Source organism: Hyaena hyaena, unplaced genomic scaffold (assembly GCF_003009895.1).
Source record: "Hyaena hyaena isolate Hyena2069 unplaced genomic scaffold, ASM300989v1 scaffold_7, whole genome shotgun sequence".
NCBI classification, from domain to species: Eukaryota; Metazoa; Chordata; class Mammalia; order Carnivora; family Hyaenidae; genus Hyaena; species Hyaena hyaena.
Genome location: NW_024080639.1, coordinates 2093310 through 2116152, shown reverse-complemented (window position 1 = coordinate 2116152; position 22843 = coordinate 2093310). Strand labels below are relative to the sequence as shown.

Genomic DNA, 22843 nt, shown 5'->3' with positions numbered 1-22843 from the left:
GGTTTCCGGCAGGAATTTGTTGGCCTGAGTTCCAGAAAAGTCTGGCATGCTAACTGGAACCGTGCTCTGGAAATACCACCTTTCATTGTGGATTTGCATCACCGAGTGCAGGGCACAGGTCCTAAAAATTTGGTGTCGCTTATTAACGAAAACTACCCAGGAAGCTTTTGCTACATTCATGGCAGTGGGTCAAGTTAATACTTGGTATCCCGTGCTCTTTCCCTGGGACGAAGAATAGAGTGCCCACTTGCTGCCCTTAAACAAGTGCAGAGGGGAGCTGTTCGCCTCTATCTGACTGACTGTCTTAAACACAAGCTGCGTTAGCTGTCTCTCTATTATTACCCCGTGTCTTCCCGCTGCAGCCAGCAGAGACTCCAGTCCCGTCATGAGGTCAAGCAGCACCTTGCCGGTCCCACAGCCCAGCAGCGCCCCTCCTACACCGACGCGCCTCACAGGCGCCAATAGCGATATGGAGGAGGAGGAGAGGGGCGACCTCATTCAGTTCTACAACAACATCTACATAAAACAAATCAAAACATTTGCCATGAAGTACTCACAGGCAAACGTAGTAAGTGTGAAAGGGATTATTTCAAACTTTTTTCACTTGTGAGGGAGGAGGAATCACATAGGTTGATCTGCTCTGTATGTAAACTGATCGTATAAATCATTCTTTTGTTAAATAAAATGAGTAAATCTCTCATTCTGAGTAAATCTCTAACAGAAATCATATGACTAACTGACAGAATTTCTTTTATTGTGAAGCATTAGACAAGAATAAGATGGTATTTGGATTCCCTACAAAGTACTGTAATACGGGAGAGAAACTGCATGCATTCATGTTGTCCAAAACTTACCAGCTCCGGTGACCTTCCAAGTTACTTAGCTTTCTTTTCTTTAAAAAATGTTTTTTTAATGTTTATTTTTGAGACAGAGAGAGAGACAGACTGCAAGCGGGGGAGGCGCAGAGACAAAGGGAGACTCAGAAGCAGGCTCCAGGCTTTGAGCTATCACCACAGAGCCTGATGCGAGGCTCGAACTCAGGGACTGATAGATCCTGAGCTGTAGTCCCACGCTCGACCGACTGAGCCACGCAGGTGCCCCAAACTACTAAGCTTTCTCTCTGTTTCTTGTTTCCTCGTATATAAAGTGGCAATAGGATAATCCCTAGTTTATAGAGTTGCTGTGAGGATTAAATGCCATAATATATTAAAAACGCTTAAAACAGTGATTGGCACAAAGCCAGCACTTAATGTGTTATTTGTGTGTTTTTTTTTTAGGTCTAATTATTGCTGCTAATACATTACCGTTTACCATTCATAAAGCTACTGGTTTATTATACCTCTCTGCTCTTTCAATAAAAATAACTGTTTTCCGGGGTGCCTGGCTGGCTCAATCCGTTGAGGGTCCGACTTTGGCTCAGGTCATGATCTCACGGTTCATGGGTTCAGGCCCTGCATCAGGCTCCGTGCTGACAGCTCAGAGCCTAGAGCCTGCTTCAGATTCCGTGTCCCCCTCTCTCTAACCCTCCCTCACTCGCTGTTTCTCTCAAAAATAAACATTAAAAATTGTTTTAAATAACCATTTTCACAAAAAATACCTGTTTAGAAGTTTCGTTACCTTTCTTAGGAATGCTGACTTTTTTTCTCCCAAACAGATGGATGCTCCTCCTCTCTCCCCCTACCCATTTGTAAGGACAGGCTCCCCTCGCCGGATACAGCTGTCTCAAAATCATCCCATCTACATTTCTCCACATAAAAATGAAACAATGCTTTCTCCTAGAGAAAAGATTTTCTACTACTTCAGCAACAGTCCTTCAAAGGTGAGCCTAACATAAATCCTGGCCATTACTAGTCCCCAGATTCCTAAGATGCTAGAACCGGGGTTGATGGGAAACACTCAGTACTCTCATGAGTGATGGGAACGACCAGGGAGAAGTGACCAGTAAGTCCCAGCAGAGCAGAAATCAGGGGTTGGAAGGAGGGGCTAATAGGAAAAGGAACTGGAATATGAAAACTGGAAATAGGAAAAGAAAGGGATGAAAATAAATCTAAATCCCTTATTTATTTACAGTTCACTCTGCTGTAAATCTGGAGTTTGGGGATTTTTACTCCATTCTAAAATTCTAAATTTTCGTTCAGAAAACTTTGATTTCTGACCTGATTATTGAATGTTTCTGGGACAGGTAGCGTCTGTGTCCAAGAGCAGCACTGGACGCTGTGCACAGTGCGCTGTGCTAGGAATACATTCTAACAAAATCTACAGCTACCATCATGCTTAAAAAAAATAGTGACTGAATGCCTTCTAAGTTACTAATTTTTTAAGTGTATTTATTTTGAAAGAGAGAATGTGGAAGGGACAGGGGGAGGGAGGGGGAGAGAGAGAGAGAGAGAGAGAGAGAGAGAGAATCCCAAGCAGGCTCTGCAGTGTCAGCACAGAGCCTGATGTGGGGCTCAGTCCAACAAACCATGAGATGATGGCCCGAGCTGAAACCAAGAGTAAGTTGCTTATTAACAACTGAGCCACCCAGGCAACCCAGTTGTCCACTATGAAGATCAGGGACAAGGCAAAGATACCTGCTCACCACTCCTATTCAACATTATAACCGTATGCAAGGGAGTAGACTGAAAAGAAGGAAATAAAGCTGTCTCCTTAGAAAAATCACAAAATCTAAAAAATGTTAGTGGAACCAGTAAGATTAGCAAGGCTTCTAGGACTAATATACAAAAATCTAATTTACTTCTGTATCCTAGCAACAAGTGAGAAGTAGAAATTTTCTAAAGCACCATAACATTAAAAACTTCTTTGGGGTAAGTCTTGACAAAAGATGTACAAGACTCATATCCCGAGAACTACAGAACGCTGGTGAAAGAAAGGCTGAGAACATGGAGAAATATCATGTTCATGAATTGGATGACATTTTCGAGACGTCTGTTTTCTTCGACTTGATCTATCAATTCAACCCAATTCCTGTCAACATCCCAGAATTATTTGTGTAAGTTAGCAAACTGGTTCCCAAATATATATGAAAATGCAAAGGAACTAGAATTATTAAAACCATTCTGAAAAATTCAGAAGACTTACATTCTCTGATTTCAAGACTTACTCTAAAGCTGTGGTTACCCAAGACAGCGTGGTGTTGGTAAAAGGAGAGACATACAGAGCGACAGAAGAGAATAAAACCCAAAAACAGACCGTACATAAATGCTCTACAGATTGTCACCAAGGTGCAAAAGTAACTTAGTGGAGAAAGGACAGCCTTTTCAGCAGATGGTGCTAAATGACTGGATAACCACACACAATAATAATAGTAAACCTGCATCCGTACTGTGCAGCCAGATCCAAAAATGACTCAAAATGGACCACAGACCTAAATGTAAAACTTATGAAAGTTCTAGAAGAAACCATAGGAGAACAAAATCTTTGTGAACATGGTTTACACAACGATTTCTTAGATAACAGCATCAAAAGCACAATCCACAAACGACTGATAAATTGGATTTCATCAGAATTAAAAATTTCTGCTTTTTGAAACACAGCAAAAAGCCACAAACCAGGAGAAAACTTTACAAACCTCTTACCTGTATCTACAAAACATAAAGGATTCTCAAAATTCAAAAGGAAAACAAACTAATCAAATTTAAAACTGGGCAAAAGATCTGAACACGTTTCACCCATTACATGCCTATTAGAATGGCTAAAATATAAAAAGTGACAGTCACAGATTCTGGCAGAGACGTGGAACAATGGAAACTTCCATACTGCCGGTGGGAGTGCGAAAGGATATAGCAGAGCCAGTGTACTTGGCAAACGCCTCACCACAGAACCAGTAATTTCACTTCTGGGTGTTTATTTTACCTAAGGTTCATACAGAAACATGTACATGAAAGTTTAGGACTATTCCTACTTGCCAAAAAGTGGGAGACAACCCACGTGTCCGTCAGCTGGACAGACAGGCCTGTGGCACACCCGATAACGGGCCACGACTTTGCCATAAAGGGGAATAAAGTACTGATAAACTCAGCAATATAAATGAACCTCAGATGCACTGGTGCATAAGTGAAAAATACTAGATTCAGTAGGCCACTTATTATAGGGTTTCACTTCTGTGACGTTCTGGAAAAGGCAAAACTATAGGTACAGGGAACATCATCGTTTGTGTGGGAGGAGCTTAACTAGCAGTGTGGGAAGTTTTTGGAACAAAGAAACTTCTTTATTGTAGTTAGAGGATTGTGTGTGTTTCTGAAAACATGCAGAAGTATACACTTTAGAAGGGTGAATTTTTGTATGTAAAGCTTTAAAAAATGGCATTTTGTGCAAAAAAAAAAGTTACGTTAAGCACCTAGATCGGTGTCTTTCAGTCCTACCACCACCTGCAAAAGTTAAAAAAAAATTTAGCACAGAATTACGAGTTTCTCCAAAAAATAACAGCAAAATTAGACTACTGATTGAAGACACATTTGTCATGATGATTCAATAGACAAGAGCTGAGATCAGAAGTACCTTGAGTCAGTTGGTTAACCGTCTGACTTCAGTGGGTCACCATCTCACGATGTGAGTTTGAGCCCCATATTGGGCTCCATGCTAATGGTGTGGAGCCTGCTTAGGTGTCATGCTCTCTCTTTACCCCCTTCTCTCCCTTTCCCCCTCTCCCCCCACAAAAAATAAACTTTAAAAAAAAGTACCTTGAGTCTAGAACCAACCTGTACTATCCTAACATTTACACAGCCATGAGAAAGGAATTCTAAAATACCACACAAGATAATTAGCGTGATTGGGAGTCATTAGTGATACCTGTCAAGGCGGTTTCAGTGGATTGGTACAGCCTGTTGAATATTATTACATTGCTTATGTTAAACAGTTGGGAGGAAATAATACATCAGTAGGAAATTAAACTCGGATACAGACATACCATACTGTATAGCAGTTAAAGAGATGTGATGCATATATACTAATATGGGAAGATCAAAGGTGAAATGTTGACTGAATATTCCAAACAGCATGTAAAATACACGATTTCAGTTTTTTGCAAAAAAAACCCCACTTAATACACAATATTACATTTGTATTGAGAGCATTCCCAAGAGCTGAAGGCTACCCAGTAGCCCGGTTTGTTCAGTGAATGAAAGAGAACAGTAGTTATCCTGGTGGTGAAGACAAGAAATCTAGGCATATGCTGAATGAATTTTTTTAGAATAAGAATTTATTCACGTTTTAAATATGTACATATTGTATAAATTGTGATGTGTAAGATACTGGGTCTTGTATATAAATTATATGTAATTAACACTAATGTACAATATGTATTAGTGTATGGTATGTCTTATGTATATTATGTTATACAGTTGTACACTGTAATATATATCCCATAACGATATATTCATTATATACAAATAACATTTATACAGTTAACAATTTAAGGAATATTCAAGTAAACTGCAGACCAAGAGATTAGGAACGTAAGGGGGCAGAAGTCAAAAGAGAGCTTTCTTATTAAGATGGTTAAGATTTGAGAAGGTGAGAAGGTGCATATGCTAATAAAGAACACTGGTGATTTTAAAATTCAGAAAAATGTGCTCAGAATAAAGTATTACGAATACAATAGGCCTAGGATTAGCTTTAAAACAGTCTGAATGAGGGTACAGGTCAAGTCAGACTGGCCAAAACTGGTGAAGTAGGGTAATGGTCTTGGGAGTGTAATTTCATTACACTCTCCTCCCTACCTTCCTGTTTGAGATTTCCTGTAATAAACACAGGTGAATAACCGGAGTATATTTTCCATAAGGAAACATGGAATGAAGTAGCATGGGAGAAAAGGATCTGTAACCACCAAACTACTAGAAAATAACGTGCTAACTGACCTTTGGGCCTGTGGAGAAACCACGCTGAAGGCACACTGTGTCGGTCCAGGCTCTCTAGCACCCGGCAGATCCTCTCAGTCAGGGCTCCTCATGTTCACCACAGAACACGGAAAATAATTTGCCTGCTCTTCTCAGTCCTCCCAAGGATGAAAAATACCTAGTACCTTCTAGATCACACTAACAAATTACCTACAATGGATGCCTTAGGGAGGAAAGACTTGTCCTGCGAAATTCCAGTTGAGAACAGCCGCTAAATGAGTAGCCGTGGACTGAAAAAAGGCATAATACAGTGTAAAATTACACTATTTTTTTTAAAAGGACAATGGAGTTACAGGGAGTTGACTAGGGCACAGCAAGTTGGCGCTCCACAACTACTATAAACACACACACACACACAGAATCACCAAGTTGCAGCCTCTCACTTTTGGCAAAGTGTACATCAGAATCACCCCTGGGGCTTGCCCAAAATAGAACCGCTCTGCCCTCCAGCCCAGGTAGGAGTGTCAGCCAGCTGAGGAGTGAAATCGGAAGGATTTAGGACTTGGTTCTTTTCTTTATAGAGAGGTTCATCCTCTTGAAGGTAAATTCTTCATTCGAGGTTCTTGGACTGAACACTGCATGATGTTTATTAGCGTTTTACAGTTTCCTTTCTCCCCCCCCCCCCCCGCCGCCCATAGAGACTGAGAGAAATTAACAGTATGATACGGACAGGAGAGACTCCAACCAAAAAGAGAGGGATTCTCTTGGAAGATGGAAGTGAATCACCTGCAAAAAGAATTTGTCCAGAAAATCATTCTGCCTTATTACGCCGTCTCCAAGATGTAGCTAACGACCGAAGTTCTCACTGAGGTTAGTCAGCTGTGTGGAAGCGGCCTTTTCGCAAACCCTGCCCGGCAGCACCGTTTAATGCATGCTCGAGTGCGGGGCTCTTTCCCTAACCTTCCAGGGCCCTCTGGGTATTTCTACTCATCCCAGCTGCCTTTTTCCTACCGCTCAGTGCTTGCCATCAAGGCTGCTTAGAATCCGGACGTGGATTTCTTAACTCTTCGGCAAAGCTTTCGCAAGAGCTGCGGAGGACAGAGCGTGCTCACGCCTGTGTGTCAGAGGTCTGTGGCTGTGCTGCAGCAGAGGGACTGTGTTTCGTTCATTCCCACCGGCGGCGTGACACGCAGGACAGAAACTTACTTAGGTGTTTGTCCCCGAACGTCTGGTAGCTGTGGGAGGGTTTGCGTTCCTGCGCGAGAGTAAGGGCAGGAGCCCCGCTCGGGGGGCCCAGGCTCGAGCCCCAGCATCCTGGTCCCTCGGTGTCATGGTTCCCTCTCCCCGTTAGGTGTGGTAGTGCGGGAAGCGCTGGGCTGTTTGGTGTGCAATGTGTGAGTGAACTTGTATAAGAAGTGGCACTTTAGGGCTGTAAAAAGCATGGTTTTGTAACCCAGATTTTGCTGTATATTTGCGATGGCACTTTCTACAATGTGAACTTTATTAAGTACAAAACTTCCAGGCTAAACATGCAATATTATCATCTTTGATGCTTTTGTACTTTTTTTAAACTGTTAAAGCCCCAGTAGCCACCTTTGGGCATGTGTTTTTAATTCTCCGGTGTTTTGTTGTTCATAGGGATCGTTGGCTGAGTAAAGATTTTAAATCAAGGTGAATTAAGGGAATATGGAAACTTCTGACCTCTTCTGTAGGAGGTAGTTACCCTGAAAGACACGTGTCTATTAAGGTGATAAATCTAAAATCTCTTTGGGTGTGTTTCTGGCAGTTTAAAAAATAGGTTGGCGAATTTAGGTTTTTATTAGTACATAGTACCATTTATAAAAATTAGAAAGGTTATTTAACAATTGTTGAATTATCTATATAAACCTTTATTAATCACTATCGTTCCAGCAGTTTTAAAGTCGAATGAATAATCTTATTAGGGAGAAAATTCAATTGTAAATTGAATCAGTATGAACCAAGTTACTGGGTAACTTCATATTGCTCTGAAAGAAATATGGAACTTACACTGTTCAGTTAGAATAGTGGTCTGCAAAAATATTTATAAAACCTCTCAAGATACTTACTGCTACTGTAATTTTATATGAAAATAAGTGTATTTTTCAATAAAGCATTTATAAATTAATCTTTGTTTAGTTACATGGAGAAAGGGGTAGCTAGTGTCCTGCATAAATGACAAAGAACCATCATTTATTGGTTTATTTTGTTTCTACAAAACACATTAGTCATTCACCACTTAAATACCTGACTTCATTAGAAACCGTTTTAACACTTTTTCTCCCTCCTGCCATAAAAATACAGTAAGTAATTTGTTTAAAAAAAACCAAGCGGATCACCACGAGCCAGCATTCTGCTTTCTTCCCCCTCACCTAACACATGCCTCGCTGCAGCCGGGGGCTGGGACATCGGTGGACAGCAGGCTGAACACGGAGGCTCCGGTCTCCCACTTCCTTACAAGTGCGAATGAGCTCCGGAACCTGCTCGCTCTCCCCCTCCCCTCCCGCGTCCTAACTTACGGACAACTGAAAGCACGGGGGTGACGTCACCGGACGGTGCGCCCAACTGTCTACTCTATTCGCGTAAATGAATGTGACTTACCTGTAGCATTATATTCAGAAAATACTTCAGCCTCGAGGTCCCCAAGAATTTGGAGTACTGACCTACCCTAAAGACACTTCTGACAGAAGTAACGCATTACTTAGAGAGAGGTTTCCAAAACGTGCTGTTAGAACCTAAGCATCCACGGACACACGGACAGCAGTCCCTGCTCGCACAGTTTTACTCTTCCGGCGGCCCTCTGCCACCGCTCAGCCCTCAGCAGGCCCGCGTCCGGCAGGAAAGCGCACGGGGCACCAGATTCACCAGCGCTTAAGTGGCTACCGTCTTCTCTTCTTTACTGAAAGGTTGCACCGAACCAGGCTTTACCCATGACAGGCCCGCAACGTGAACACTTTTGTTGTGCTGTTCTTCAGGCTTCTTCTAGGCATAATCAAGAACAGACATCAAAAATACAACTGAGGAGTTTGTCCCATGCCTGAATCTCCAGTTCCCAAAAAGTTAACTTGTCTATATAATGAGCAGTCTCCAGTGAAGACCTTTCAGAAAGGAAACAGTTCACTATTCCAAACTGGTTATGTACTTACCTTCTGAGTCAGCATCTTCTCTCTGGCCTCATCGTGTACAGAAGGATTCCACGGAGAAAAGCTTAAGGAAGAGAAGAACACTAAGCCGCTTTGGTTTACTAAATATGCAGAATACCCATTTTTTTATACTGAAGGCAGTCCCCTTAACAAAACTTGACAAGGAACAATGATCCATTTGTCAAACATGTATGTTTCAGAGGTCCATCCTCACGATTCTCTCACAGGATAACTGTCCCTTACAGAGCACCTTACGTGGGTTTGCTCATCTCAGCCTCTCGGCCACCCCTGAAGTAGTATTGTCTACAGGGGAAGAACTGGGTCACCCAAGCCAGGAGGCACAAAACCCAGTGTGTCTGCAGAGCACAAGCCCTTAACCACGGTGCTCCGCGGTCTTCCCAGCATATCTGTTGTCAAAGAGCGAAATCAGCAACTCCTCAGTTCTCAATGTCAGACACTTCACGACCAGGTATCGTAGTGCGAAAGGAACACACGATTTATACGATTCAGTCCCTCCCTTTCCCCAAATCTGAATGTCAGTGGGGATATGGCAGTTGCGCTCCAGCTAAAACTGCCACCCAAAAAGAAAAGTCTGGATTTGAATGAGCTCATTACAGAGATTCTTAGGAAATCAAAGTCACTAAAGAGCTAACTATTGGCACAATTTTCCAGTCGATGTAAAGCTTTCTGTTTAAGGGAAATCCCAAGAGGTATCAGAAATCGAGTTGCCAACAAATTGTACAGGTTGTAGGCTAACAGATTACACTTTCCCTTTAAACCCATTCTGGAAACCACCTGGAAAACAGGAGTACAGGACGGCAAAGCGCAATTGATCTAGATCACGTACCACTTACCTGATTGCGTAGGGGTCTTCTATTTTAGGCTGGTCGAACAGACGGGCAGTGCACATCTTAACACTGTCAACCACTTTACTTTTGAAAAGCTGAACGTCCTTTTCATACCTGTGTCAAAAGTTTAAATCGAAAAGTCACCAACATAATCTACTTCGCTGCATCTTTAAATGTATCTGAAATAACTAACAAATAGCAAAGTAACATACAGTACTGCAGCCTCTGGGTTCAGGGGGCTTGCTGTATCGATCTTGTAGAAAACTCTCCGTGCATACATTAAAACTTGCCAAATATGATTATGGTTCCGCCTGGAGAGAGACACGTATGGTTACGAGGCATCCCCTTGCTGACCTGGATCGCCAAAGTAAACACTTACTTACTAACCTCCATTTTGCAAACGCTCTCTTCACATCCAGTTCACCTGAGGTGGGCTCGACCAGCGGGTGAAAGACGGGAATGTCGAACACCAAGCGCTGTATGTAAAGAGAGACGCGTCCTTTAATGGAAGCAAGGAGCCTATTAGACCCATAGAGACAGCTGTACAGGGAGCCGCAGGCAAGGCAGTCGTGTTGTTTTAAGTCGGCTGCCTCAACAGGGATGCTTAACAACCTCCACCATTTTCCTGTAAGACTCTACTTTGCAACTAAGGGTGGGGCAAGGTCGCTGTGCTCCAGCACGCTGGCCGCCACGCACACGGTCGGTGCCGCGGCCTGGCTCCCAGCCTCCCTTGCGCGCCCTGCGCAGAGAAACAAGGGAAGCTCAGGGCAGGGGCCGGCATGGCAAAAGAGAACAACGAGGCACAAAAATTCCCTTGAAAGATGACCAGGCAGACATCACCTTTTAGGAAACTGAAATCCTAAAATCATGAGCTCAGGAAAAAGAGCCAAGAAATCCTGCCAGCCCTTAAAGCCCCCGCCTTGGCCCCAACAAACGAAGGCAGACTGGATTCCTTACTTACGGGGCAGTCACCGTCTGGGTAGTTATCAGGGATGTAGACTGTAAACTTAAATACACCGTCCTGATACAGTCCATGCCGTATGAATATTACTCCAAACCACACTGTAGTAAAAAATAAGAAACAGTTGAGGCCTAAGTTTGTGTCAGAGGCACCAGAGCCGCTAAATATTAAGAGAGAGTCCTCCTTACTTAACGCGGAGCGGTAGGACGGCTGTACGTAGACCCCCGGCAGCTTCTGTTTCACAACCAAGGTGCTGAAACGGAAGCAGAACGGTGAGCCGCGTGGAGGGAAACGGCATCCGTGGGTCGGACGACGCTCCACTCGCTTTTCGAGGGTAGGAGGAGCCCCTCGAGGGGCAGCAGATGCCTGACACACAAGCCACGTCACCGCGGTGGCCCGTGGCCCGGCCTGTGGTCCACCGCCCAGCCCAGCTTTATAACTCGAGCTCACAGAGACACACGGAGCCGCTGCGGGCCCCGGACTCGGGGATTCAAGCCAAACAGGTACACAGAGAATCAAGTTTTCCTCCCAGAAGCCAAGTTTCCCAAAACATCATCTTGGAAACCGGCCAGTAGGTAGTGCTGAACGGGGCACTAGATTTTGGGTAAATGCTTTTGTGACTGTGGACAACAGATTTCACCCACACACGGTTAAAAGCCACCTGAAACACAGCTGTAGGTAATTAAGAATAAAAATCGCACGGGCTTGCCGTCACCGAGGCCCGGACCCCCGTCGGTGTGGCAGGGGGCCGTGCGGGGTCCTCGGGGAAGGCAGGCAGCGGGGCCCCCACAGCCCGGCCCCGGTGCGGGCGCTGCGGCGAGGGAAGACCGTGCGCGGCCAGCGGCGGGGCTGGCTCTCCGGGGAGCCTGAGGAAGGACGGCAGGGACCGGACCCTGAAGGACGCTGGCCCAGGGCGTCCTGAGGAGGGACGCTGACCCAGGGCCTTGAAACGTGTGGAACCCGCCAAGCCCCAATTTTGTTAGAGAAGCAACGTTTAGACCCTAGCCGACTGTTCTTATTACCTACTTGCCGTCACACTTCTGTATTCACATTTTTGAGTCGTTTCTCCATTTTTAAGTCACTGAAATGTCAGCACGTCAGCAGCAGCAGGGCTGGCAGATGCCTGTGCCACCATGAGGCCGCGCAGATTTGAGGCCACAATAGGAGCCTGTCCTGCCCGCTGCCCGGCCTCAGACACAAGGCCTCCATTATAAAGCTGAAGGGACCACTGTCCCCGGATCCCACTCTGCCAACTGCACTGGGGCCTCAGACCCTCTGACCGTGACGGCACGAGGACCGTGAGGGAATGCCTGGGGACGCTGTACAAAGGGACTTAAAATGACTTAAAATGACAGAGGTGAAGAACTCATTCTCCACACCTGGGCCCGGGGAACACATGCGCGGACCCAGCGCCGTGGGAGCCCCTGCGGCGGGCCAGGCGCGGCCAGCGCCCCTCTCCTCCCCTGACAGCCGTGTGCGACCCAGAGGTTCTTACCTGCCCGAAGCCCCAATCTTTGTAACTCCCCTGTGACTGCCGACTTCTGCCATCGTGGGTCACACAGCAGAACTCAAACCCCCTCTCTAATGACAGGCCTTCAAATACCCGAAGGCAGCGTTACCAAGGACGTTCTAAGTTTTCTCTAAGCTAGCGGGTCCAGTTCCTTCAGTCGTTGATGCCTAAGGTCGGACTTCCTGACCTGACTCTTCTGAACCCCTGACTGGGACCCTCTCCTCTGTCTGTCAGGAGGCCTTTTACGAGGTGGCGCACAGTGGAGCGCTGCCCTCCGCTGTCCCGCTCTCTGCAAGTGCCTGTGCAGAAGGGGACTTCCTCACCTCATACAAAGGAACACCAAGATCAAATTGCTCAGTTCCTGACCTGCTTAATCTTAGTCTCTTCCTCTTGCTCTCCAAAACAGACATGGAAATGCAAGCCTACATTTGCCTTTGCTTATTTAAAAATGTTTTTTCAATGTTTTATTTATTTTTGAAAGAGAGAAAGCATGAGCGGGGAAGGGGCAGAGACGGAGACAGGATCAGAAGGCTCCAGGCTCTGAGCTGTCAGCAGAGAGCCTGACGTGGGGCTTGAACTCACGAGCCATGAGATGATGACCTGAGCCAAAGTCGGACACTTAACTGAGTCACCCAGGCGCCCCCTCACATTTGCCTTTAAATCTTATTTACCTGATATTGGAAGGTAATGCATTTGAGCTTTAAGATTCAATGACACAGCCATTTACAGAGTGCACCAGGATAATTTTCATTTTCATCCTCAAAGTCATTCAAAAATTAACCAAATAGTTTAAGCACTTACAATTCTGCAAGAAGAGAGTATTCCAGGTAGAAGGGTCCGTAAGAAGCATGGGTGCCATTTGTGGACTGTGCTGCTGGTGCGGGGGATGTAGGCTTAGTGATGGGCAAAGCGTTTTTGGGAATACAAGGTAGCTGTTTCTTTGGAGCGGTGCGTGGAGGGCTGGTTACCACGTCCCCTGTTAATGCCTTCTCTTCACCGTCTGATCGCTATTCAGGATGAAGTGGTAAGAACATTTGTTAGCACGATTCTTTCTTTAAATGTTTATTTTTTTATTTTGAGAGAGAGAGAGAAAAGAGAGCATGCCTGAGTCAGAGTGGGGGGCGGTGGTCAGAGAGAGAGGGGGAGAGAATCCCAAGCAGGCTCTGTGCTGTCAGTATAGAGCCCAATGTGGGGCTCAATCTCACAAACTGTGAGATCATGACCTGAGCCAAAATCAAGAGTCAGACACTTAATCAACTGAGTCAACCAGCCACCCCTGTTAATATGATTTTTTTTTTTCCTGAAAGAGAAAGACAGCATGAGCAGGGGAGGGTCAGAGAGAGAGGGAGACGTAGAATCTGAAACAGGCTCCAGGCTCTGAGCTAGCTGTCAGTACAGAGCCCGACGCGGGGCTTGAACCCATGAACTGCGAGATCATGACCTGAGCCAAAGTCGGACACTTAACCCACTGAGCCACCCAGGTGTCCCTGATTCTTAAACCATGATTCTTAAGTACATGTGATGTGTTTTTTTATCCTTGACCTAAAAGCTGGAATGGCTCTTTCACAAGGACGTTCCAGCACCATGATCAAGGTGACTTGAAAGTCCTCTGAGCAGGCCAAGTATTGGAGATCAAAGCTGAAGGAAGGCTAAAGCAACAGGAAATGTTTTTAAAGCTACAAATCCTATGAAAACAATAAAGCCAATATTTATTTACAGGATTTACATGAAACAGAAAGAAATGGCTTCTTCTGGGGACCCCAAAAAGAGGGCAAGGGGTTACTTAGCCAAAAGACAACTGTACAAGGCTAGAAAGTCCCCTGGCTCTTAGGTGCTGTAGAAGGTCAGGTGCAAAGCAGCTCAAAACAAGCAGTCCAGGTGGAGGAAACCAGTCACCACCTGATGTTAGCACCTCGCTTCGAAACAACAAATGACGCTATGCTCACTCGTGCTGATTCTGATCTGCTCTGATGGACGGGACCCGCGTGTGCGTGGTCAGCATACACTGTCAGCCAGTCAAAGATCTAGGTCTAAATGAGTTAGAGATTAAACCACCACCTCACAGGCCCTTCCCTGACTCAAGTACAGCCACAGGCTTTTTAATGAGCTACATTAAAAATGGATATCATCTGCACAGAAAAAAAGATGATTAATGGTGGTGGTCTCCTGCGGTGGAATTAGGGCATACAGCCCTTCTCTTTTTGTCTGCACGAAGCTTTCGTAAAACGTACTGTTCTTGCAATTTAAAAATAGACCTTCTGTTTGGAAAAATTAAACCAGCGCCCTCAAGGCTGAGTAGACTGCATTGGAAAGGTCTTTCTCAAGGCTCCTCTAATGGAACCCCGCAGATTAGGTAAAAAGACTACCACAATCATGTGTCACAAATTTCATCATGTGGAAACATAACCAAAGTCAAGATAATCTTAGAATTCTGATTACCAGAATTGGTTTCTATCTGAGCTGCGATCTCAGTCTCAGAAACTGACTTTAATCAGCAACCTCATTACTTCTCAAAGTGAAACCTAGTGGCGGCGTCTGACTGGCTGGGAGGGAAAAGCATGGGACTCCTGATCTCGGGGTTGTGAGCTCGAGCCCCACAGTGGGAGCAGAGATTACTAAAAATAAGTAAATATTAAACTTAAAAAAAAAAAAAAAAGGTACAACCTAAACCAGGAAAGCCAGGTAATTTTGTTAAGATTATAGGCAATCTCGGTACGAATTATTTTGATTTCTACTTTGACTCAAATAGGTTTCCTCACTAAATTTATCAACTACACCTACTTTGCGGACAGAGCTTGCAGACATACTCCAGAAAGGGTTCATAACGTGGACTCCAAACAAAGGAATTCAGTGGTCTGTGTCATCAAACTCTTCGGTCCTCAGAAGTCGCCTTACCTAAAAATGAGATGGGAAAACACAGAAACATACCAACACCAACAGTTAAGAATTCCAGGATAGTTAAGAACTGAATCTGACACTCTAAACAGAAGTTCGACTAGCATCATATAGTAGACAGTTATAAAAACTTAGGGGAAAAAAGTTTTCAGAAAGTTTCTTTAATACCCCTTCCTCCCTCTTCTGACTCCAGTTTCTTTCCCACTTTTATTTTTATTTTATGTTTTTGAGAGCGTGCGTGCACTTGAGGCTGGGGGGAGGAGCAGAGGGGGAGAGAATCTGAAGCAGGATCCACGCTGATCCCACCACCCTGGGATCATGTTCTGAGCCAAAATCAAGAGCTGGACGCTTGACTGAGCTACTCCTTCCCACCTGCAAATGCCTACGGCAATCTGTGTACTGAGTCCTCAGCCAGGATTCAGAATATTCAGCGGTACAGTTGAGCTTTGGTGCCAAAATGCAGAGTGTGCGGCTGGACTATAACAGCTGCTGCTGGCATCGCACGCGGGCACTGGGCTACAGGGAGGGCCAGGGGTGGCACCGTACCCACCTACCCAGCCCTGTCACTGTGCACAGCTAGGGGAGCTAAGGAGGCAAGGGGGCTGGCTTCAGTGTCTTATACGAGTTGTCTTCAGTACAAAACGATTCTCCCCAGCAAAACTAGTAGCCAAAGACATAAGAGAGAGAGAAGGCAGAGCATGTAAGCCAGAGAGGGATAACTGGGTCCTGCCAGGACCACCCCCGAGAAATGGTTTATTTCAGCTATTTCCAGTGTAGAAACTGCCAGGTCACCCACGGAAGGAGCTGCCAACAGACATGCCACAGAGAAGTGTAGAGGGTCCTCTCCTGAACAAGTCTTCCAGCAAAGCTTCAAGTAATGGACCAGAAAGTATGCCTCAAAGGTCACAAAGTCAGTGGGTCATTTACTAAAAATACCGAGGCAGACGCAGGGACAAAGCAGTGAGCCAAGCTGAAGAACAGCAGCTCCTGGGTTCTGGTGATCTTCCCCAGGCGCGGCTGTGTTTAACGCGGGTCTCTGCTGTAGGCACCAGCCTGCCCGCACCCATCAGAAAGGCTGAAGGGCAAAAGGGTCAGAACTCTGCAACATTCTACCAAATTCCTAAGAAGCACATCATCAGAGAATCATGTACCACATGTCCTGGACAGCAAAAATTTGTTTCATGACAATCCAGCGATATCCACAGGTGAGTGCCAAGTCTCCCATACCGCCCCGATGCCAATTACTGCTGTTTTCCTTTCCACCACATAATGCCACCCGGTAATTAAATCAAAGGAATGAGGCTCCTGGTTCTTCCACTAACCTGTTGACTTACATCCAATAAATAGCAACACTGCTGAGAGCGCTCCACCAATCTGCCTCTAAAGGGGACTAGGACACGGATGAAAATGGTTGGGACATCGGGGCGCCTGGGTGGCTTAGTCGGTTAAGCGGCCGACTTTCGCTTAGGTCATGATCTCGCGGTTCGTGGGTTCGAGCCCCGCATCGGGCTCTGTGCTGACTGCCAGCTCAGAGCCTGGAGCCTGTTTCAGTCTGTGACTCCCTCTCTCTCTGACCCTCCCCTGCTCACGCTGTCTCTCTCTCTCTCTCCTAGAAATAAAACATTTAAAAAAAAAAAAAAAAGAAAAGAAAATGGTTGGGACATCAGAAATGTGTGCTGGCAGGTTCCTGTTTTGACCCAAGTGAAAACGCTGGTTTTCAGATCCAGAGTACTGTCCAGCACCCCGCTGTCATCTAGGACGGATCTGACTTAACAGGGGACGCCCTCCGGTTAAGATACAATGTAAATTTATTGGGGTGGATCATTCACCTGTATGGTCCCTTCCACGTCTAAACGCATAATGATTCTATGACGGTGCCTTTAAGAATCAAAACTTGCCGCCAGTGCCTCCTATCCTTAAGCTGAAAATCTTTTCTACTGCTGCCAATGTTTCCAAGAGCAGCATAATCGCCTGGAAATATAGTCCCTTTTAGAGAATACCTACACCGTTTATTAGATGTCTAGTCTACCCAGGCCCGGTACAGCATTTTCCAACAGGAGTGACACGAATGGAAGGAAGCCCTAGGACACAATTTGAAAATTTCTGCTGGTTCCTATGCTGGCCATATGAACCAAACACACGGTCTTCCTTTATGTCACAAGCTGAGAAATCAGTATCTTGGACCTGTACGAATGATCTGAACGTGACATGAGCCAAAACTTAGAGAAAGGGGCTGCTTTCCTACGTGCCTTGGTCCCTAAATAGGCACTAACTTAAGACATCACCCCGAACAGCTTTAAATTCCACGTTAAGAGGAGACCAAGCACGGCCCCGAGAAAAGACGAAAACAGCCCCGGCCCTGGCCCTGGCCCGGCTCCCTGCGGACAGCCGGGACGGGCACCCTCGCCCGGGGCGGAAATCCATCTCTGCACACGCACGGAATCCGGACAAACCTGTCTCGAGGTGATGCAAGGCAGGGGCCGTGTCCCAGCCTCGAAGCTAGCTCGAGGCCGGGCCCGAGCCCCTCCGGGGGGGTGCTGAGGGCCTCCAGGGCTCGGGGACGGCTCCCCCCACCCCCAACCAGAGCGCAGGACGGAGGCGGAGAGGGCGGGACGCAGACGAGGCGAGCCGGTCGGGCCTGCCTCCCTGCCTAGCAGCCGGAGAGTCCCCAGCCCCGGGCCGAGGCCGGCGGCAGCCGGCGCAGCAGGTGCCTGCAAACAGAGACAGGTGCCCGGCCCCGCCCCCGTGTCCCAGCGCGGCCGCCGTCGCTCCGGAGTCCAGAGAACGGGGTAGGACAGACAAATGCCGGGCCGAGGACCCTAGCGGCCCGGGTTGAAGGACTCCACGGCCCTCACGGCCCCCCCGCCGCAGCTGGGCAAGCAGTGCACCTCACCTCGACGTTTTCAACGCAATGCTCCCGGCAGCTGAGTGCCGTCGCGGCCCCACAGCATCTCTGGCCGCAGCACCAGCCCGGCCCCTGCCGACTCCCCGCCCCGCCCTGCTCTGGGTGTCGGGCCCCGCCCCCTGCCCCACGCCCCTGAGCCTGGACGCTTCCGCTCAGCTTCCCGGCGCCAACTGGCTCCCATACCTGTCCGTCAGGGACGTTCTTCCGGGGGCGTTAGGACGACAGCACTCCGTCCTACCAATCAAATCTGCTCCTCTCGGGTGGGGCAGCGCCGGACCCTCCCCTTACGTAACAGCGCTGGGAGTGAACTGTCCTTCACGGAAGTATCGGCCCCGTGGGTGGGAGGGGGCGGAAACAAACAAGCACTTGAGCGTAATTGGTCGTGGCATCCGCCAGTCATCATAGAGACCCGCCCACAGGCTAGTGCGTGGTCACTGCGGCCTTTTAGGGCGGCTGTTGCGACTGCGGTCTTTCCAAGCTAGGGCCGGGGCAGGGCCGGGGCAGGGCCGGGGTGGGGCCGAGCGTGACCTGCGGACGGGCGGGCGGGGCCCGTGGCGTGAGCCCCCCTTTCGGGGAGCCACGAGCTCCGAGGGCCCCTTCGTCTTGCCTCCTGGGGCCGCCCGGAGTGGCTGTCGGGTCGGAGGAATCTACGGGAATGTTTTATATAACGCTGACAGACGCCCGTGTTCTCTGTCGCGGAGTAGGAGGAGCCCATGGTGGGAACTAAACTCCCAGGTCATCACTTGGCAGTAGCTTCCGCCAGAGGAGCTTTCAAAAAATGTACCAATCAGACTGAGCCCGTAGAATCCGCATGGGGGGAGGTGAGCAGCAGGAAAGCACATTTGTCACACGCGCCTCTGGTGGTGTGGCGCAAACTGAAGTCTGACGACGTCTTCCTGGTCCCCTGACTGGCTTTCTTTTTACCTCCCAAGCCCTCCCTTCGATCCGGAACACCTTTAGCGCATCTGCCCCTTTACTGCTCAGAAGTTTTCCACCGAAGCCCTTTTGGGCTGAATACATCTGAACTCGGCCAGACTTAGAGGGCACACCTCAGGCTGGCCTCCTTCCCATATTCTCATCTCATTTCCCGTGTCTGTCTCCAGCCTTACTCTGTGATGGCTGCCCTTGGCTTTCACACCGCCACGCCTTTTCTTACAATGTTGCCTTCTCCCGGAATGTCCTTCCAATCTCCACCTGACTCAGTATCTTACACTCAGAAGAGGAGAAATAATGTCCGGTCAAGTTGTTCCATTTTTGGTCGCCTTGGAAAGTCTGGTGAAACGGCCTTCTCCAGTGGCAGGCAGCCAGACTCCTGTTAATCCCCAGGGCTGGTTCTGAGATCCAACTTCCTCCCCTAGTTGAAAACACTTCTCAGTCGCTTCCTTTGGTCGAGGCCGAATACCCTTAGGAATGCTGTCATGTCCTTAATACTAGCCTCAATCAATATAAAGCGGAAGGCAAGCGGGAAATCCTTCCCTCTGGCCACGGGTGGTCTCCCTGGGCACCTCTCTGGCCCAATCCCTCCCAACCCTGTTTGCAGGCTCACCATCCTCTCCCAGACGTTTTCTGGAGTCACCCTCTACTCTCTCCTTGGTAAGCTCCTTCCTTCCCCCAGGCTTCCCCCAGGACCTGCTCCAGCTCAGACCTCTCCACCAAGCTTCCATTGCTTATGTACAACTGTCAGTGTCGCACTGGGTGCCCGAGAATGCTTGTGCCAGAAACCCTAAGTCAAGCTGCCTTATATAGCAAGGGGATTCACGTCACACGGTAGGAGGGCAGGCTCTGGGAGTAGCACCCGCTGCTTCAGACATCGCTTCCCACCCGTCCCTGGAATCGCACTTTCCGGCTGGAAGCAAGATGGCTGCCGCCATCCCAAGCATACCCAAATGTGACAGTGTCCCGAAAAATAAAGAGCATCCTTTTCTTCCAATGGTCTTTTCCGAAGAGCAAGAATTTCTTTCCCAGAAGCCCTTCAGAAGCAACACATGAGATCCAGTGACCAGAAATGAGTCACTGGGTCTCTGCCCACAACAAAACCAATCAAGGGCAAGGGGAAGGAGTCTGCCATGATGGGCTAAGGCCAATCAAGATTTACCCTGTATCCCTCCCTAAAGGCAGGGCATGGACACAATCAGATTTGTATTTTGAAAAGGCCACCAGAGTAGGAGAGCATTTGGGGAGCCATTGAAAGTCACTGCACAAGAGACCTCTGCATGAATGTAATGGTGGAGATGGAGAAGTGAATGCATTGCAGAGATATTTAGAAGGGGGAGTCGACAGGACTTGGCCATGGAGAGGACCTGGGGAATAGGGGTTCGAGAAGACAAAAGGGGTGTTCTGGATGTGGCCTAGATTTTTGGCCCGAGCTACTGGATGGATGGTGAAGACATTCACTAGGATGAGAAACAGCAAATCATGCTATTTATGGGGGAGTGGGAAATGGGAGAGTTCTGTTTCAGATAATGTTTGGGGGTGTTTCTAGGGGTACTGTCCCTTGTGCACCTGATATCCATGCCCCTCTTCTTCATTGCTGACAGGGCCTCAATTTTTGTTGAAGACTCCAACCCTTCAGTGGTTTTCCATAGCTCTTAGGACAAAAGCCAATGGCGTGCCGAGGCCAACACCTACCTATGGGCCCCATATTCCCAAGGCTGCAGTCACCTGCATGCCTCTGAGGTGTGAGGCACTCTCACTTCATCCCATTGCAAGGTGGGGCATTTGAACTGGTTGTTCCCTTTGCCTGGAACATTCTTTTTTCTCCCCGACACAGATCTCAGCTGAAACACCACTTCCTCAGGGTGATTTTCCGCTCATTTGGGAGAGGACTTATTAGGGTCTGTCTCCCACAATATATGTAAGCTCCAGGAGTCAGGGACCATGAGTTTCTCTCTTCATGGTCTCCCCAACAGCCAGTCCAATGGCTGGATATAGTAGGTATGCACCATATATTTGACAAATGAAGGACAGAAGCATCTCAAATTTAACACACCTACCAACCTGTAAGCCCCCAGCTCGGCAGCAAGAAAGTAGCTCATTATGAAAATGAAGATGATGGACTCCAAGGGAATGGAAGCAGCCTCAAGGTACTTTCTCTAAGACGAAAATAGATGCTCTTCAACATGATGTTGGGAAAACTGGACAGCAACATGCAAAAGAATGAAACTGGTCCGCTTTCTTTCACCAGACACAAAAATAAACTCAAAATGGAAGAAAGACCTAAATGTGAGACCTGAAACCATAAAAATCCTAGAAGAGAACACAGGCAGTAATCTCTCATCGGCCACAGAAACATTTTTCTAGATATGTCTCCTGAGGTAAGGGAAACAAAAGCAAAAGTAAACTATTGGGATTCCACCAAAATAAAAAGCTTCTGCACAGCGAAGGAAACAATAAAACTAAAAGACAGCCTACTGAATGGGAAAAGATATTTGCAAGTGACATATCTGATGAAGGGTTGGTATCCAAAAAAATATGTAAACAACCTATAAAACTCAACAACCCAAAAAGTAAATAATCCAATTAAAAAAGAGAGAAGACAACATTTTTCCAAAGCAGACATTCAGATGGCCAACAAGACACGTGAAAAGCTGCTCAATGTCACTCATCAACAGGGAAATGCAAATCAAAACTACACCGAGAGATCACCTCATACCTGTCAAAATGGCTAAAATCAAAAACATAAGAAACAAGTATTGGTGGGGATGTGGAGAAAGGGGATCCCTCTTGCATTGTTGGTGGGAATGCAAACTGGTGCAGCTGCTCTGGAGAACAGTATGGAGGTTCTTCAGAAAGTGAAAAATAGAATTGCCCGACAATCCAGTAATTTCACTACTGGGTATTTCTCCCCAGAACAGAAAAACACTAATTCAGAAGGATACATGCACCCCTATGTTTATGGCAGCATTATTTACAACAGGCAAACTATGGAAGGAGCACAAGCGTCCCTCGATGGATGAATGGATAAAGAAGAGGTGCTGTATACACACAATGCAATATTATTCAGCTGTAAAAAGGAACGAGATCTTGCCATTTGCGACAACATGGATGGAGCCGGAGTGTACTGTGCTAAGTGAAATAAGTCAGAGAAAGACAGGTACCATATGATTTCATTCATCTGTGGAATTTAAGAAACAGATGAGCAAAGGAGACTAAAAAGAGAGAGAGAGAGATAAACCAAGAAACAGACTCTTAACTGTAGAGAGTGCAAACTCATGGTTCCCATAGGGGAGGTGGGGGTATGGGAAAAATAACATAAAAATCATGATAGCCACATTAGCACTCACAATAATACTTAATGTTCTTTTCTTGTCTGTGTTTTAAGGCTTTGGTCTGGTGCATTTTCATTTGATTTGTGTGCAAATTAAGGAAACATAAGGAGACATGAAAGGAAAAATAAAATAGATAGGGGCACCTGGGTGGCTCAGTCGGTTAAGCGGTCAACTTTGGCTCAGGTCATGATCTCATAGTTCATGAGTTCAAGCCTGTTGTCGGGCTCCGTGCTGACAGCTGGGAGCCTGGAGCCTGCTTCGGATTCTGTATCTCCCTCTCTCTTTGTCCTTTCCCCGCTTATGTGCGCGCTCTCTCTTTCAAATATAAACATTAAATAATGTTTTTAAAAATAAAAATAAAATATATAAAGTACTGGGGAAAAACCCCAACTGATTCTAAATCTTAGCTATAGAACATTTTCAATCACTTCATGATTCTAACTTTATAGAGCATATCT

At 46.8% G+C, this 22843-nt stretch overlaps 2 protein-coding genes across 8 annotated transcripts in view; one reads left to right on the top strand and one right to left on the bottom strand.

The window, feature by feature from the left end:
* The window catches only part of RBL2 (RB transcriptional corepressor like 2), a 52331-nt gene extending 44348 nt beyond the window's left edge, over positions 1–7983 (top strand). Inside the window, exons 20-23 of one of the 4 annotated variants that reach the window (XM_039241422.1) lie at positions 363–568; positions 1655–1819; positions 6536–6707; positions 6856–7983. In XM_039241422.1, coding sequence (XP_039097353.1) covers positions 363–568; positions 1655–1819; positions 6536–6706 — 542 coding nt within the window. In that variant the 3' untranslated portion in view covers position 6707; positions 6856–7983. Of the gene's footprint in view, positions 1–362; positions 569–1654; positions 1820–2750; positions 3612–6535; positions 6708–6855 lie in introns of those variants that run through there. The other 3 variants (XM_039241413.1, XM_039241405.1, XM_039241432.1) reach the window with 3 other exon arrangements.
* Positions 7972–18391, bottom strand: LOC120237925 (AKT interacting protein). 4 transcript variants are annotated; one of them, XM_039241464.1, is made up of 10 exons: positions 18301–18391; positions 15099–15212; positions 13119–13324; positions 10996–11060; positions 10808–10908; positions 10234–10322; positions 10059–10157; positions 9853–9960; positions 9002–9062; positions 7972–8837 (listed from the first exon to the last, which is right to left on the bottom strand). In XM_039241464.1, exons 2-10 carry the CDS (start codon positions 15138–15140, stop codon positions 8727–8729), a joined length of 882 nt encoding a protein of 293 aa, XP_039097395.1. In that variant the 5' UTR covers positions 15141–15212; positions 18301–18391; the 3' UTR covers positions 7972–8726. The 4 variants fall into 4 exon arrangements, with proteins under 4 accessions (XP_039097395.1, XP_039097375.1, XP_039097403.1 ...); XM_039241444.1 differs by lacking the exon at positions 18301–18391 and adding an exon at positions 18106–18197; XM_039241472.1 differs by lacking the exon at positions 18301–18391 and adding an exon at positions 18106–18197 and having other exon boundaries at positions 7972–8834.
* Between the last annotated feature and the right edge of the window lie 4452 nt (positions 18392–22843).

Excerpts from the sequence above, each read along its gene's own strand:
- LOC120237925 (XM_039241464.1), bottom strand. The coding sequence starts at position 15,140 with ATGAACCCTTTCTGGAGTATGTCTGCAAGCTCTGTCCGCAAA. Across the intron at positions 10,909-10,995 it reads GTCCTACCGCTCCGCGTTAA|TGTGGTTTGGAGTAATATTC; the intron begins GTAAGGAGGACT and ends TTTTTACTACAG. Across the intron at positions 8,838-9,001 it reads AGAAGATGCTGACTCAGAAG|AAGAAGCCTGAAGAACAGCA; the intron begins GTAAGTACATAA and ends GATTATGCCTAG.